Below are 17,032 nucleotides of genomic sequence, written 5' to 3' on the forward strand. Positions count from 1 at the left end.
TTTTTAAATTACTCAACCCAAAGATTGGACTGATTTTTTTCCATTCGGTTTGGTGGGGCAAGTTCAGTTGGGCGCCTTTTTGTTACTTTGTTAGTAGTACTTAGAGACTTTTGAATTTCCGCAGCAATAATATAGAGGCTTTTGAATATTTCAAGCAAGTCCTTAAATACAATCATAATTAGTGTTGTGTTGCTTTATCTTATATTTTTATATATCAATATCAATATCATTATCAATATCAATATCAATATCAATCAATCAATATCAATATCAATATCAATATCAATATATATATTAAAACTCAATGGCAAGGATTGTAATCTTGCCACATGTCGCCAATCTTGCCACGTGTCGTCATGTCACCTACTATTACTAATCGTACAGTAATGTTTTCTCATGCATAAAAATTTATTAGCATTAATATTTGAACCCATAACCTCATATTAATTAATATTAAACTTTAACTAACCACTGCTCCAGTGACATCTTATGATGATAAAATTGTATTAAAAAGTGTTATTCATGTTCATAAATAAATTCTAAAATTTTTATTGTGAACTTATATGCATGCGTATATTTTAACAACAATTTGATTGCAAAATCAATTTCATTTCTTTTAGTTACTCAACCATAATTCATATAGGTTACAGTTTATTAAAATATATAACCCAAAAATCCAAAGCAACTTTAAAGGTTTTTTATTTTTAACCACGAAATATGTTTACTCAAAGGAATAATTTATTATGATAGCTGAATAATAATAATAATAATAATAATAATAATAATAATAATAATAATAAAAATAATAATAATAATAATAATAATAATAATAATAATAATAATAATAATAATAATAATAAACCCCTTTAACAAATAAAACAAATTGATACAATATAACATTTATGTTGGTGCATATCAAATAATGAATTTTGATGTTTAATTATATTTAAAATATTTAACAAATGATATTATTTTTATAAAACCACCAATATATTTCACTTTATTTTGTTATAATTTTTATATACAAAAAATAATCCGGAGCATCGCCTGGGCCAAAAACTAGTTTAATATACTAAAAGACATTCCTAAGAATGTTTATCTATGTGACACGTAGTTCCTAAGACCCCTTCATTACATCACATCACCACTCAATCAACCTTAATCATTATGTCACATTACCCAATCAACCAACATTACTCTATATAAGAGATTTGAACACCCAACCTCTTATAAAAAGGATGATAATTCAACCATCTAAGTCAATTATCAACCATGTCATAAATACGAAATTAATGTATATAATTATAAATTACAAGGTCTAACTAAAAAGAAGAAAATTAATAGTCACGATAAATATTAAATACCTTTATACATGTATTCACAAAGTTTAAATAAAGTAGCACCTCAGAGCAACGTCTGGGCCACACACTAGTTTATATTGATGTGGCGCCATATCATATTATTAAAGATCACTATTTATTATTCCTCAAACAAAAATTAACAATTGTAAGCATTGATAATTGAACCCATGACCTTATATTCATTGTAGTTTACCTTTAATTACCACTATTTGCTCATGACCAATGACACAACTTATGTCAACAATGTTATATATTATTAAGAGTCAATTATGTTAATAAATTTCATGTTTTAATGTTCAATAATATAATTTTATAATTAACAACAATCTAAAATAACAAAATTAATCTCATTTCTTTTATTTGCTCATACCTAAAATTTAATTTAAAGCTATTTAAAATATGTAACCAACAACTTTATTGAACTTTTAAGCTATGGATTTTTTCCCATTAATATATCCCTTCCAAGAAATTTCTTATAACAATTGAAAAACGAAGTAAACTAATAATTTTAAGATCCTACATACTCCTTAGATATTGTAGGCGTCATTCGAAGCGCGCCTACGTAAGCATGTGTGAATATGTTTGGCACTCTTAGGAAGCTTAAGCGGGATTTGACATATACGATTAGGGAGAAATAAAGTAGGGAGCCGCCAACAAGTTTTTAAGGAACTTGTAAACAGCTCACGGATCATAAAAGGCGACCACGAATAAGGGACAACGATTGACTCGTGAAGGTTACACCCCATTCATAATCCATGAGATTGCTAACTCCGATCCATACGGTTCGGAACCATGAAAGGAGGATCAGGGATGAAGGTACAAATTGAGTCATAGAGTCACATTCGCCCGTATTGGCCTCTACTCGATTCTTATTATGAAAAGTATTTCCTGCGATCTCAAAGGCATACTGCAGACACCTAAAAATGTCTCCCCAAAACCAAACCCGTTGATGAACACCTTTCACCGCCATTATTGGTCGAGTTGAGTATTTAATATTTGGAGTACTTAAATCCATGTTCTATCCAATATATTTCATGAACCAATCCAATTTCTAGCTCATTTCCCTAAACCATAACCTATTTTCCACTTTTCGTGTCCACATCGCAAAACTGAGAGAAACTGATTTTATGGCTATAAAATTTTGATCCAAATTGTGTTGGATAGGCCTTTAAATAATCTTTCCAACCATATATCATAATCCCAATTCTGAGCTATAATGAAAAAGATATGAGCAAAACACTAAACTCGGCCTAAAATCAACACCCTTCCACTAAAACAACCATATCTTAAAATCTACATATCATTTTGACTTGATTCGAATTGGGTTGTAAAGTAGACTTGATAAGCTTTCCAATGATATATTTTATACCTTATTCCGAGTTACGGATCAAAAGTTATGATGGTTTTAAAAACGGGTAAAAACCTGGAATCACCGCCCACAGTGCAATTCCACCGTGTCACGGGAAATTGCACCGTCTGACGGTGGGAATCCCCGTGACACGTTGCCCTTGCTGTGACGCGGGGCTATTCCGTGTCCTATTTGCGTTCCTCGTACCTAAATAACTCCCGCGCCACGGCATTTTCCACCGTGTCACGGGAATTTACACCGTCTGACGGTGGGATTCCCCGTGACACGGAGCTGTTTCCGTGTAATTTCCGCGTCTCCCATACCGTGACACGGTGTACTGTACCGTGTCACGGTGGATACTTCCGTGTCACGGTACCTGTGCCGTGTCACGGGACATTCCGTGTCTTTTCCGCGTAAACCCGTAACGCGTTTTCTTTCCCGTTTTCTGAAAATTTCCCGCGTCACACTAAAAATGTACCGTGTCGCGGGAAAGTTTGCCGTTTGACGGTGGGACTTCCCTTGTCGCGGGAAAGTTTGTCGTCTGACGGTGGGACTTCCCATGTCACGGTACAGTTAGCCGTGTCGCGGGATACTTTTTTAGGGTTTTTATCATTTTAGGGTTCTGTGTGCTCCCTCAGCACATTTTCTCTATAAATACCCCCTCATTTCTGATGTACGGGGCAGCAATAATCATTCTCTCTCATCTTACACCAAAAATCATTCTCTTCTCCCTCTTTAACTTAATTTCTAGCCTCCTTATTCTTCCATAATAATTCCCCTAAGCGCTCCAAGGAGTCTATACTTAACCCAAGATTCCGTCCTTAAACCAAGGCGTGAAAGGTACAAATAACCGAGGGTTTGGACCAAATCAACTCTACTTTTAATTTAATTTAATTCCATTTACTTTATATTTTTATTGAAGTTACTAACAGTTTATTCATGGTGTAGCAATTTAAAGGAACGCGCGGAATGTGAGTAATTAATTAATTTAATTACTCTTATTTTATTTTCTTATTGCTAGTATCATGATTAGGTTATTTTGTATTTAATTTGACTAACGCTATTATTGTTGAATTGCTTCCAATATTAATGTTTATTCTATTATTATTTTTATGATCACCATATTGCATGTTTAAAGGGAATATGTAATTGAAAATCACGCCTAATAAGATAATTTGGACAACCAGTTTAGGTTCCTTCTTAATCTTGTTGTTTAATTCAAGTGATCACAAATATTTTAGAATTATGTGTTGCATTAATATTAAACCAATTTATCTTAATAATAGTTTGGAGCGAATTGAATATTTTATTTGTATGCCTTTGAGATCGCAGGAATCACTTTTCACTATGAGAATCGAGTAGAGGCCAATACGGGCGAATGTGACTCCATGACTCACTTCGTACCATCATCCCCGTTCCTCCTTTCGTGGTTCCGAACCATATGGAGTTAGTAATCTCATGGATTATGAATGGGGTGTAACCTTCACGGGTCAATCGTTGTTGCCTATCGTTGTCCCTTAATCGTGGTTGCCTTTTATGATCCGTGAACGGTTTACAAGTTCCTTAAAAACTTGTTTGCGACTCCCTACTTTATTTGTCCCTAATCGTATTATGTCAATTCCCACTTCCTATGAGTGCCAAGAATATTCACAACATGCTTTTAACGTAGGCGCAATTCAAACGACGCCTACACATACAAACAATGATTCAATTTGCTCTTAACTATAATTATGCTAAATTGGTTGAATATTACACATAATTCTAATTATTAGTGATCACTTGATTAAACAACAAGATTAAAAGGAACCTAAACCGGTTGTCCAAATTATCTTATTAGTCGTGATATTCAAATACATATTCCCTTTAAACATGCAATATGGTGATTAATAATAACAATTCAACATTAATATTGGAAGCAATTTAGCAATAAATCCAACAATTAATATATGACAAACGAAATAAAAATCGCTAGAAATATAATAAGAACAAAAGGAACATGATTCCTTACTTTGATTTCGTTTGCTTACAACTATAAAACAATAAATGCGTTAGTAATTTCAAGGAAAATTATTAAAAAAATAAAGTTAAAATAAACTAGAGTTCATTTAGGGAAAACCCCTCAAACAAATCTACCTTTCACGCCTTGGTTTAAGTGTGGAACTACAGGTAAAGTGTGGACTCTGGGGAGTGCTTAAAGGATGTACTGTGGAAGAATAGGTTAGGCTAATGTTTAAGCTAGAGCATAAAAAGAGAAGATAGAATGATTTTTCGTGCATATGAGCGGAAGAGAGAATGATTTTTGGCACCCCGAAACAGAGGAAATCAGCCTCGTATTTATAGAGGAAATGAGTAGGGTGAAGCATGGAACCCTAGACATAAAAAGGCGCCGCAAAGAAACCCTAAATAAATGACGCGTCACGGCGCTGGATACCGTGACACGGATTGAAATGTCGTTGCGCGGCATTTCTACCGTGACACGGTATTTGATTTTTTCTGAAAACCATCCAGATTCATTTTAACTTTATTTCTTAATCATTAAGTACGTGATATTTAGGTGTCGTTACAAAATTCCGGGCTTATTTAGACTTAGGGTTTTTATTATTTATTTTTCAGGCTAAATTAATAAATAACACAAAATGAATTAAAAGGTGTTTGGGCTAAAATGTGAGTTGGATTATGCTTTGACTAAAACACTAGGACTGATCCGTTGACTGATTTGTAAGCTGTGCTTGATTGAACATGGATTTTAAGCACTCCCAAGATTAAATACTCGACCTGTCCAATAATGACGGTGAAAGGTTGTTCATCATCGGGTTTGATTTTGGGGAGACATTTTTAGGTGTCTACATATATGAATTTTGATGCATGCTTAATAATGATTCGAAAAATATATTTAAACACAAAGTTTCATATGCAGCCGCCCACACGGTGTGGTCAGGTTTACTTGGTTGTCGGTTAGGGGTTACTCAACTAAGGTCCAAGGGTTACTCGGTTAGGGGTTTCTTAATCGATCATGGGTTACTCGGTCAGTCAGGGTTTACCCCTTCAGTTATTTTGGTGTGTGTTGGCCGGACATATGGCCGGACATATGAAAATGCGCTGATATTTTAAATAATAAGAGTACTTATTTCACATATTGAAAAAATATTTTTAAAATAGATATAACTAATATATTTATACGTCCTCCGTTTTTTTTAGTTAACACCATTTGACTTTTACACTTGTTAAAGTAAATATTGTTCTTAGCCAACAATACAAATACCCTACCTTGCTCTAAAATATTAAGGGTTCGCCCTTACTGTTATTAGTTTCAAAAGATTAATAACCTCGCTAATGTAACACAATAAAACAGTAAAGAAGTTGTCCTTAGAGAAGCTAAACAATTTAGATAGCTAATGAATCGTGTAGATAAACATATGACAAAAGAGACAAATACTTTCCATTAATTAATTGAAAGATAAATGTAACACAATAAAATAGTAAAGAAGTTGTCCTTAAAGAAGTCTAACAAACAAGTTAGATTGCTAAAGAATCGAGTAGATAGACATATGACAAAAAAATACAAATGCTTTCCATTAATTAATTGAAAGATAAAGTCAGTGCTACTGTTATACAAGTTGAAGGAAAAGTACATACCTCCATGCATATTCATACAATGGGAAGAAATGATTGATCTTCAATTAATAGATGCTAAGGAACTAAACTACCGCTTGGCTACTAAGCCAAGGGAAATCTAAGAAAGCTAAGAAGAAAGCTTGAATAAAATGAAATGCTTATTGTTTTTTTTCTTGAGCGTTTCTTCCTATTTATAACCAAACTTGATGCGGTTTACTCCATTAACTCCGATTACCACTACATAATTATGGCTTTTGGCGCCAATCTTTTTTGAAGTTTGAAGTACTCAATTGGCTTTATAACCAGTTTCTTTCTTCTTTTTGGGCTTTCCAACTGGGCCTCGTTCATTCAATCATACTCTCATTGTTAGACTAAGTTTTGACATGGTTTCAAATTCTATCTTCCCTTAGCCAACGAGTTTAAGTCAAGATGATAAAAAAAATCATTTTAGGTGTAACAACACTATTCATAAACTTCACTTTGACTAACTTTTGTGATTTATTGATACGATAAAATATAGTCATGTGGGGTCTTATTTTTATTGTCCAATGTATATTTTTATTAATATCCACTATTTATAATTTAATTAAATCGATAAGTGAAAATATTAATTGTTAAGATAGTGTGTTAACAAAAGTGATATACTGATATAGAATTTGTCAACTTTAAAAACGAAGGTTATTTTACAAGTAGTAGTATAAAATTTTACTTTTAATATACAATACTCCGTACCCAGTAGTAAATTGTGTAAAAAAAAAACAAACTGTGAACAACTATTCGTCGCTCCCATTTTACGTACATACTAATGTTCCTTTTTTTACTTGAATGGACAAGTATGCCCTTTATGCAAGTTGTTATATAAAAGAGGACTTTGTTGGTCATGCACATTATTATATCAAACGGTCCCCCAAATTTTGTACCACGTGAATCCCGAGCCCACCACATCGGTCTCCACGACCTCCAAATTCACTTGTTTCGATCCACCACCAAAAATCGTTTTTTTTTTTTAAAATTATCAAGTTTTAGCGACGGGTCTTGGATGATGAACGACCGGGACATTCGTACGTCGGAGAACGCGTCAGAAGAATCTGTAAGGATTTTTTTCTAGAAAAGGGACATCCGCCCAAAAAATCCGGATGTCCCAATTAAGGTGGATCCGCCTGAAATTTTCGGATCACCTTGGACATCCTGAAATTTTGGGCGGATGTCCCTTTTCCATTTTTTTATATATTAATTAAATTACTTTGTTTATTTTTTGTGTTTGTTTGTTGTTGTGATTATGTTTTTGATAATTTGAGTGATTAGTAATTATGTTATTATTGTTTTGTAACTAGTGTATCAAGTTTTTTTTTTATTGACGTTATTAGTATTAATGTTGGTATTGTTAATTTTATTAATTTTTTTTGTTATTAATTAATTAAATTTATTGACTTAGTATCCTTATTAGTATTAAAATTTTAATGTGGTTATTAATAATATTTTAATAATTTATATAATTAATGTTAATGTTATTATTGTTTTTGTAATTAGTGTTAATGTTAATAATGTTATAATTATTACTTCATATTATTTTGTGAATAGTGATATTATTAGTTGAAATAATATTTTATAAATATTATTATTAATAATATAAAAAAGAACATAATGTCTTAGACCATTGTTTTGTTTAATTTGCATAGGATTTGGAATCTGATGACGGCGGTGACGGTGTGAATTATAATGGGAAATTCGTCACGAATACGTTATTTCCAACGTTTGAGGATGCAGTTACATGGGCGGATGCTGTTTTCATAAATTTGGGATTTATTTTTGGTGAAATCGTCTTACAACAAAACCAGAGATGGTCGGCCGTATCAATATTTGAGATGTGATTGGTCACGGAGGAGCAAGCCGAGAGATTTGGAGAACGCGATACAGAAGGACACAAAAACCAAAGCTAATGGTTGTCCTTTTTACATCAAGACATTTTATGAAGTCACCACTATTAGTTGGAAGATCTGTGCGAAAAATGAACACACCGGGACACATAACCACCCAATGATTGTGTATCTAGAGGGTCATCGTAAAGTTATCGGAATGAGCCCGGGTGCAAAACAGGTTGTGCGTGACAAGACAAAGTCCAAGGTTGCGCCCCGTAACATCATGGCAACTATTGCAGAGCAATTTCTTGATGATCATCCAAACATCAGGCACATTTACAATTGCCGGAATGACTTGAGGATGGAGATGTCTGAAGGAGGAGGAGTTGTTCAGCATTTTATTCATTTGGCGAGAGAGAGTAAGTACATTTACTAGGTCATGGCCGATGACCTTGGCGTCCTGCAACATGCATTTATGGTGCACCCGATCATGGTCAACATACTCCGCACATACCCACATGTAATAGGTATTGATTTTATTTACAAGACCAACCGATATGGGATGTTGTTCTTTGAGATAGTAGGTGTGACACCGACAAACCAAAATTTCCTAGTTGGTTATGTTTTCCTGCGCAATGAGTGCACGACTAGCTACCAGTGGGTGTTGCAGAGATAAAGGGAGTTGATTGGGTATGATGAGCCGTCGGTATTTTTGTCAGACCGCGAACTTGGGCTCTGTGCGGCTTTGAGAAAAGTGTTTCTAGGGACGTCGCATTTACTCTGTCGATGGCACATTAACAAAGATGTGGAGGCTAAGGTGACGCAATGTTCAAAAACAAGAAGATTGATAAGAGTTTTAAAAATGGAAAATGGAAACGTATCATGGATGAAACAACCGAGACGGCTTATGATGATGCTCTAGTTACCATGAAAGCAAGGTGGACAAGTTTTCCGGCAGTGATTCAATATGTTGAGGGAACATGGCTTTGTCACAAAACCAAATTTGTGACATACTAGACGAACCAAGTTCTTCACTTTGGTAACACGAGCAACTGTAGAGTTGAGAGCCAACATTCAGCAGTGAAGACGTGGTTTGAATCATCCACAGGTTATTTGTTTTACTATATTAGTTGTTGTCTTTACTTCGTAATTTTAATTACAATAAAAAATTATAATTTTTTACTAATCTGAATCAATGGCAGGTTCTTTGGATACCGTATGGGCATGAGTCCATTATCATATTGATAATTGAATCATTGCAATTCGTAATGCTTTGGAGGCATTTTGATCTAAAATTGGTGAGATGCACAGACAATTGCCACTGTCACGTATAAATGGCAAAGTGTCTCAACATTGCTTGAAAGTACTTGATGGTGAGACGAAAAGGATGCGGGATTTGAGTTACTAGGTTTATGAACGTTGTGGATGTGCAATGCGTGTGACCCATGGTGTACCATGTGCTTGCCAGATTCATGATTCGCTAGATGCACATACATGCTCGTATAACAGGAAAATTCATTCTTTATGGAAGACTTTGGTTATTGGTGATAGTGTTAACATTCCTGAGTTGGTTAACGATTCGACTAAGTAGGCTGCACATTTTCGTTCCTTGGTTGATGAGGTCATGTATAGTGATCCTGCTGTGCTTCAAAATGTATCTCGCATCATTGAGGAAGAGTTGCATCCGGATCATACAAACCTGCAAGAACCACATGTAAACCTTAATGTTCGTGGTCAACGGATGAACAATGATACCAGGCGGGATCAAAGTTATTTCGAGCATGTAACCCGTCGATACACTCAACGTGGTGGTGACCAAGAAACTGTGGTACCCATTTTTTGACTAATTAAAATTAGAAGTCAAAATCCCACGTAAGTCGATAATTTGACTAAAAAAGAAATCAGAGTCGCCACTGTATTGTTGCCCGAATAGAGACGTTGTAGACACCCATTTGTGTCTCCCCAAAACCAGACCAATGATGAATATCTTTCACGTCGAATGATAATTGAATGAAGTGAAAGTGTGAAAAGTCTAGTGTTGCGGTTGTTTTTATAAAAAATTTCTTCTTTTTGTTTTTGAAAAACTGCTCTATTTATAAAAACATCCAATCCAGTTTAGTTTAGTCCATGATAAGGATCAACTAATAGTGTAGTTGGATGGGGCTTTAAAAGACCTTTCCAACGATATATTATAAGCCCAATTCCGATGAATAATGAGGAAGTTATGGCCAAAATACTAAACTGGGCCCAAATCGGATTTTACCTACGACCCAATGATCATGTGGAGGGTTCAAAGGTTTAATTCCATTCCTAAACCAATTAGGATTAGTTAGAAGCTTCTATAAGTTTTTAAAAGATCTTAATTATCCTTTTTGAAAAGATAAGATTAAGGAATTTGAATTAAATAAAAACTTTCCTTTTTTAAGTCCTAATTCTATTCGAATTTAAAGATTTTCAAAGACATTCAGATATTATTTTTGTGCCTCATAATCTTTATCTAAATTTTATATGGTTGGATAGATCTTGAAATTATCTTTCCAATGATATATTATAATATTAATTTTGAGCGATAACGAAAAAGATATGAAAGAAATACGAAACTCTATCTAAAACTGACATTCTTCCACTATTTTTCCTTTTGTCTACAAAAGATTTTATTCTGATTCCAATTGGGTTGGAAAATAGACTTCAATAGCTTTCCAAAGACATATTATATGCCTTATTTGGACTTCTGGATCAAAAGATATGATAAACAAAATCTGCAACAAACTATTACAACGCCAAACGACAGACTTGTCGCCAGGCGACAGACCAGGCTCTGTCGCGCGTGACAGAACCAATTTTATTCCGATTCAAATTCTGACTCTTTTCTATCAGTATCCGGGCTATTTTCTTATAAATAGGGTCCTTGGACCTCCGTTTTCAATCATCAATCCACAACCATCAACAATCACCTAATTCTCTCTCTTCTCTCTTGAGCAATATAGCTTATTCTTTCTCTCTCTTTCTAAACCAACCCTTTTACAAACACAATTACGCACTCATTAGATCTAGACACACCTAGCCAAGTTCGAAGTTGCCTTCGCTCTAGACGTGAAAGGTTGATAATTTCTGAGGTTTTGGTCCCAAATTCAGTCTAAACTTTTTAACTCTTTCTTTCAATTATTTAATGTAATTTTTTGATTTTATTATTTTATTGAAGTTTATTAACGCGTGTATTTTGTTATTAGAAAGAGGTACGAGGCTTCAAAGTAAGTGATTTGAATAACTTCTCTATTATTTCGATGTAGAAAGCATGTTTGGATTTGTTTAATTCCTAGTATCATGTTAGGATGTTTTTATTGCTTTTGAGTATCAAATTTAGGTTGCTTTTACCCTTTTCTAATAGCATGTTAGTATCATGTCAAGGCTAAAGCTTTGATCTTTATTGCCTAGTGACATGCTAGGGTTTGTTATTAATCTTATTAGTATTATGCCTAGGATCTTGCTATTGTTATTATGCTTTATTGTTATGATTATAATGATTGTTATAATTATCGTTCTTATCATGTTGTTTGATATATATTATTGTTATTGCTTGATCACACCTTTTATGCATGTTTAAAGAGAATTTGTACTTGAAATCACGCTTAAGAAGATAATTAATAATTTTGTTTAGGCTAATATGATTTTAATTCAAGTAATCGCCAATAATAGTTTTGTTTGTGCATTAATATTCAACCAACATAGCTTAAATAGGTTTAGGGTTAACCTAATGATTGCATTTTAGTCAGAAAGCGCACATGAATATGAGTAGAATAAAGTAGAGGCCTATTTTATAGAGCGAGTTCTTTCTCTTTTAGATTGGATTCGTACACTCATCCCCGAATACTAGTTATGGTTCCAAACTATTGGAGTTGACGATCTCATGGATCGTTAAGGGGTGTAACCTTCACCCTGTGAACGGTTTACAAGTTCCTAAAACTTGTTGGCGACTCATTTGCTCTCGTTTATTTCCCTTTGGACGCCACCATGCTTAAGTGTATGATCACAGTGGGGTTCAAGTTTGGGATAATGCTTGAAATATTCCCTACAGATGGTCTTTTTATTTATGATTATTTTCAAATAGAAAACGACATTGACTCCATTAGTTGAGGCACTATATAAGTACGGTCTTAGGAAAATTAGAGATCTAGGTACGGGGTATAAGTTAGGAAGATCGAATGTTTGGAACTCGTCTCTTCCTCTGTTCTAACGAACATGCTCTTACTGGTACGTTGTTAATTGGTTATAGTTATTCACATACTTTTTCTTAAACTAATGCATAAAAACACGAAAGTTTCCACATTGTCAACACACTCAAATGTAAAATAAAAATGAATTAAACCTTACGATGTATGGTGGGTTTGAGCATTAAAGTTGCCCTACGTACCGTTCATTGTGGGATTTAAATCCACTCCCAAATCAAAACCCTACGCAGTTCTTACGAACGTCCATTTATAGATGGTCAAAAATTTCATATGAGGTTTCAAGAAGATTCTTTTTTTTAGGGGGGGGGGAGGGGTGGTCGATTCGTGTAGGGTCATTTGAATGAGGCTAAGAAATCTTGCTTTCAAGATAGAGGTCAATTTGTCAAGGTTGAGGAAGTCACTAGAATCAGCAACACCATAGGAGTTTCTTTGAGGAGAATGATTTTTTGTTTGTAAAATGGTTTCAATTAACGGCTTTATTTAGGGTTGATCAACTTCCAAAAAGAGATTGTATGGGCTTAATTGAGTGTGCTAAAAAGGGCATTTTATTTGATATGAATCGAGAAGAATACAAAGGAAACGTATTTGGATTGTATGAAATTAACTTATGCAAAATGGACATTCCATATGGCTTAAATCTAAATGATAGGTAATGAATTGAAAACCTTAATCATGTTAGATTACGTAAGCGATCTATCAGAGATAATAAAACTTTAAAAGTATAATTCTCTGCGGCAAATAGATCATCTTATAACCTATCATGATTGAATATTCAATTTTACCCTCTTATTTAAATATAAGCCATAAACCATAACTCGAAAGATTTATTTTATTAATAAAATGATACAAGCATGCAAAGCCATATTTCACTTAATTAAAATTTAGTTGTCTCTTTATTAAGAAATGCATAAGGAAATTTTGCTCTTCCGAACGGTGATGGAATTAAAACTTAAACAAGATTTCTTTAAAAATTATAAGATATTCTATTCTAAAATAAATAAATTATTTATAATGCTCCTTTCATATAGCCATAGGATAAAGAAGACTTTTTTAAAAAAAAAAAGTGTTAGTCTTAAAGGGATACATATGTGTCTTTTTTTTTTGGATTAATATTAACTTGAGACATGAGTAATTTTTACCTTCCTTAATTTAAAATACTCTAAGAAAAAAGTACCTGAGGTATATAGGGTGACACAAATTATATAATGATGTTAATTCTTTTCTTCCTTAAACTTCTTAAGGGTTTAAAATTTCTCTAATATTTCGGATACCATAACTCATGTTATAATGGTCGGATTTGAGTTATGATAGGTCTTTGCAAAGGTTTACAAGTCTTCTATAACATATCAACAATTGGGATTCATCCAACAGTTGAATTAAAAGGTAATGAATTTTCTTTAAAATCACTCCAGTTTGGGACGTTCATGGGGAATTGGGTGATAATGGTCAAAGTACTTCGAAATTGGTATGATCCTTTTAATGGTATGTTAAGGACAAACATGTAGATGCTCTGTAGACAATTCTCCCTTTTTAGAAGTCATTTGATATGCCAAATAAAAAAAATATTCTTGGTTGGGAAAAACAGCCTAAAATCAGTTTAACATTTTAATACCTTGTTTTGTAAAAATCATAAAAAAATAGAGTATTTATCCTATGAGAACGTGTGACCCGAATTTACAAAGCTTAAGGAATCTACTTTCTAGGTAGTCAATTTAATTTTATTATTAAAAAAGGATATTGGTCGAAATTGGAAAATGGACAGACCTGTAGTAAGAAATTTGTGGTGTTACTAAGCCTTAATGTTTGATTTTTTGTGGGTTGGTTAAAATTTATTTTTATAAAATTCCAAGTCTCATACACTCCTAAATACATAAGCTTACTGTGAAAATTTTATTTCTTAATTTTATTATTAAAAACGGTTTTTTACATAATAAAAAATAAAGTGGTCAAAAATGGTATTTTGCTAGAATTCTATCATTCATTCTTTAGAGCTTCCTTATGCATTTTGTACAATTATCATTATAATTATGATACATACAAGGAAAAAAATCAAACAAATCATGTATACTCACTCTCAAACTCACTCGCGGTTGGTCAAATTCACTTGGTTTCCAAATTAGGAAACCGGCACGTATAGTGCCCTATGAGGTTATGGAACACACAAAAGTAGAAAAGTTAGTAAATGTATGTGAAAAATAATACGAAATCACAAATAAAAAGAAAGAAAATATTACCTTTGACTTTGAGTAGCTATCTCGAGGAATTAGTAAAAGTAGTGTCAAAATGATTGATTTAATTTGAGGCCAAGTCTTTCTACAATCTTTTTTTTTTAACTTAAAATAAAAATTTTAACTTTTTTTTTTATATCTAAATAATTTAGACTTCTTTTATGAGTTTTTTTTTTAGCCGCTCTCTTCGATCTCTTTTTCTCTTTCCCTTCTCGTGAAGAGTGGGGTGTACATATATATGGGAGCAAATGGGAGCTAAAATACAAAGATTATACTATTATACGAAATAAATACGTACGATTACAAGAGTTAGGTAGAAATTGTAACCAAAATTCGTCTTAATGAGGTTGATGAAATAGAATTAGCCTACTACTTCATGCAAAACTTAATTAATTTGACTGAACAAATGACAATATTATTAATGACTAAAAAAGTACTAACATAATTTTAATACAATTGTTAATTGGTACTACTTTTCTTTGAAGAGTGTATTTCCTTGTACTTACTCTTCGTATTTCAGACTTACCATTAACAAAATCACACTATTACAAAACCCAATTATCAGAAAATAACAAGGAGAAAAATGTTGATTGCCATTGATTGTGGGTAGTCATATCACCTTACTGTTTGGGAATAAGCACAGCTCAGTGATACAACGTATTGTCATATCACACTATTTTCTGATTTTTGTTGCTAAATTACAACCATGGCTTACCATTTTCTTTTTCTTTTTCTTGTAGGGATTTGACATTTCAAATGAATGGTAATGGCAGAGGTATCTTTGCTTAGAGCCACTCTTTCACTGTTAAACATTATCGTCATTGCAATAACTAGGAAGAGAAATAGCATGCATACTTACACTTGTTATTTCTGAGTGTATGAAACAGAGAAAAGAAGTAAGTCATGAAGGTATAGCTGTAATGGTGTTTTGGTGAGGATTTGAAAGGAAGGAAGAAGATGAAAAATGAAATAGTAGTACATTATTAACAAAGTAAAATGGTGGAACTAAAACAAGTTATAATTAAGGATGTTAAACAACAAAAAAAATACAAAGGGGGAGCCGTGACTTACTGCAATTACCAATTACCATGCATGATAAACAAAATATATTTGAATATTATAGCTAGTTGTTAAAAAAATTTCTCTCGAATGAATTCTGTGCAAAAGCCTTCCCAATTCCCACCACTCATCCCACCGGAGGCCTCTGACCAGGTGGCTCATTCCAACAAAAAGACAAAACGAAAAATCACCCATGAAATTTTCAATAGGAATGAGAATGAAGGAAACCCTGATATGGAGATTGATTTGGGAACCCAACAACCAGGTTTGGGGATGCAAGGAGATCCAAATAACCATGGAAAGGCTGCAACCATGGTAGACAAATATCAAAGATCTTTTAGAGACATGTTGAGGGATACTCAATTGGAAGCAATGGCTGCTAATAACATTCAGCTGTCTAATGATGAAGATGTTGTTTTGGACGATGATGAGCCACTGGAAGACTTTGTGGGAAATGATAGGTGCCCTGTCATTTTACTCACAAAAGAAGAGAAGAAGGCTATGCGTCGCCCCTGGAGAAATATCCTCATCATTCGTATGTTTGATGGTAGTCTGGGGTACATCGGATTAATGAAGAGATTAAAAAGAAAATGGCAATTGAAGGGAGAAATGTCTCTTACAGACATTGGGTGCAAATACTTCATTGCTAGGTTCAATAATCAAGAGGATTATAACTTTGTGTTAACTCAAGGTCCCTGGTTGATTGATGATAAGTATTTAACCATTCGTAAATGGACTCCTAATTTCATACCAGAAGAAGCTTCCATTAAAGTCTTGACAGCTTGGGTCCGGACACTGAACTTGTCTGTTGAATACTTTGATAAAGAGTTACTCAAGAAAATTGGTGCCAAGATTGGTAAGGTTATTAGGGTGGATAAATCTACTGCATTATGCTGAACGAGGGCAATTCACAAGGCTGAGTGTGGAGATCGATCTATCAAAACCCTTGCTATCAAAGTTTTGGCTAAAAGGAAAAATTTGGAGAATTCAGTATGAGGGTATCAAGTTAATTTGCCACAAATGTGGTATGTTGGGGCATGTGGAAGATCAGTGCGAATCTACACATATGAATGAAGATACAGTAATTTATCAAGTTAATAATGTGATTGCTACTAATCATGAACCTGGAATTGCAAAGGTGATTGATAAAGGTCCAAGACCAGAGGAGGAACATGTCTTTGGATCATGGATGTTGGTTAAGAAGCTGGTGAGGAAGAGAACTCCAAAGACTGATAAACCACCACCGGAAACCACCAAAGAAGGTGGTGGTCAGGCTACAAAAAATCATGAGAAGGCAGGGGCGCCAAAACAAATTTCAAAACAGAATCTTCAA

The 17,032-nt window shown here is 33.6% G+C and overlaps 1 protein-coding gene across 1 annotated transcript; it reads left to right on the forward strand.

Moving 5' to 3' along the window:
* Positions 1-15,789: 15,789 nt before the first annotated feature.
* On the forward strand, positions 15,790-16,596 carry LOC110694584. Its single transcript, XM_021871751.1, has one exon. The coding sequence runs from the start codon at positions 15,790-15,792 to the stop codon at positions 16,594-16,596; it is 807 nt and encodes a 268-aa protein (XP_021727443.1).
* The last annotated feature ends 436 nt before the right edge of the window (positions 16,597-17,032 follow it).

Source organism: Chenopodium quinoa, unplaced genomic scaffold (genome assembly GCF_001683475.1).
Source record: "Chenopodium quinoa cultivar QQ74 unplaced genomic scaffold, ASM168347v1, whole genome shotgun sequence".
Taxonomy (NCBI): Eukaryota; Viridiplantae; Streptophyta; class Magnoliopsida; order Caryophyllales; family Amaranthaceae; genus Chenopodium; species Chenopodium quinoa.

Coding starts and splice junctions, on each gene's coding strand:
- LOC110694584 (XM_021871751.1), top strand. CDS start 15,790: ATGAATTCTGTGCAAAAGCCTTCCCAATTCCCACCACTCATCCCACCG.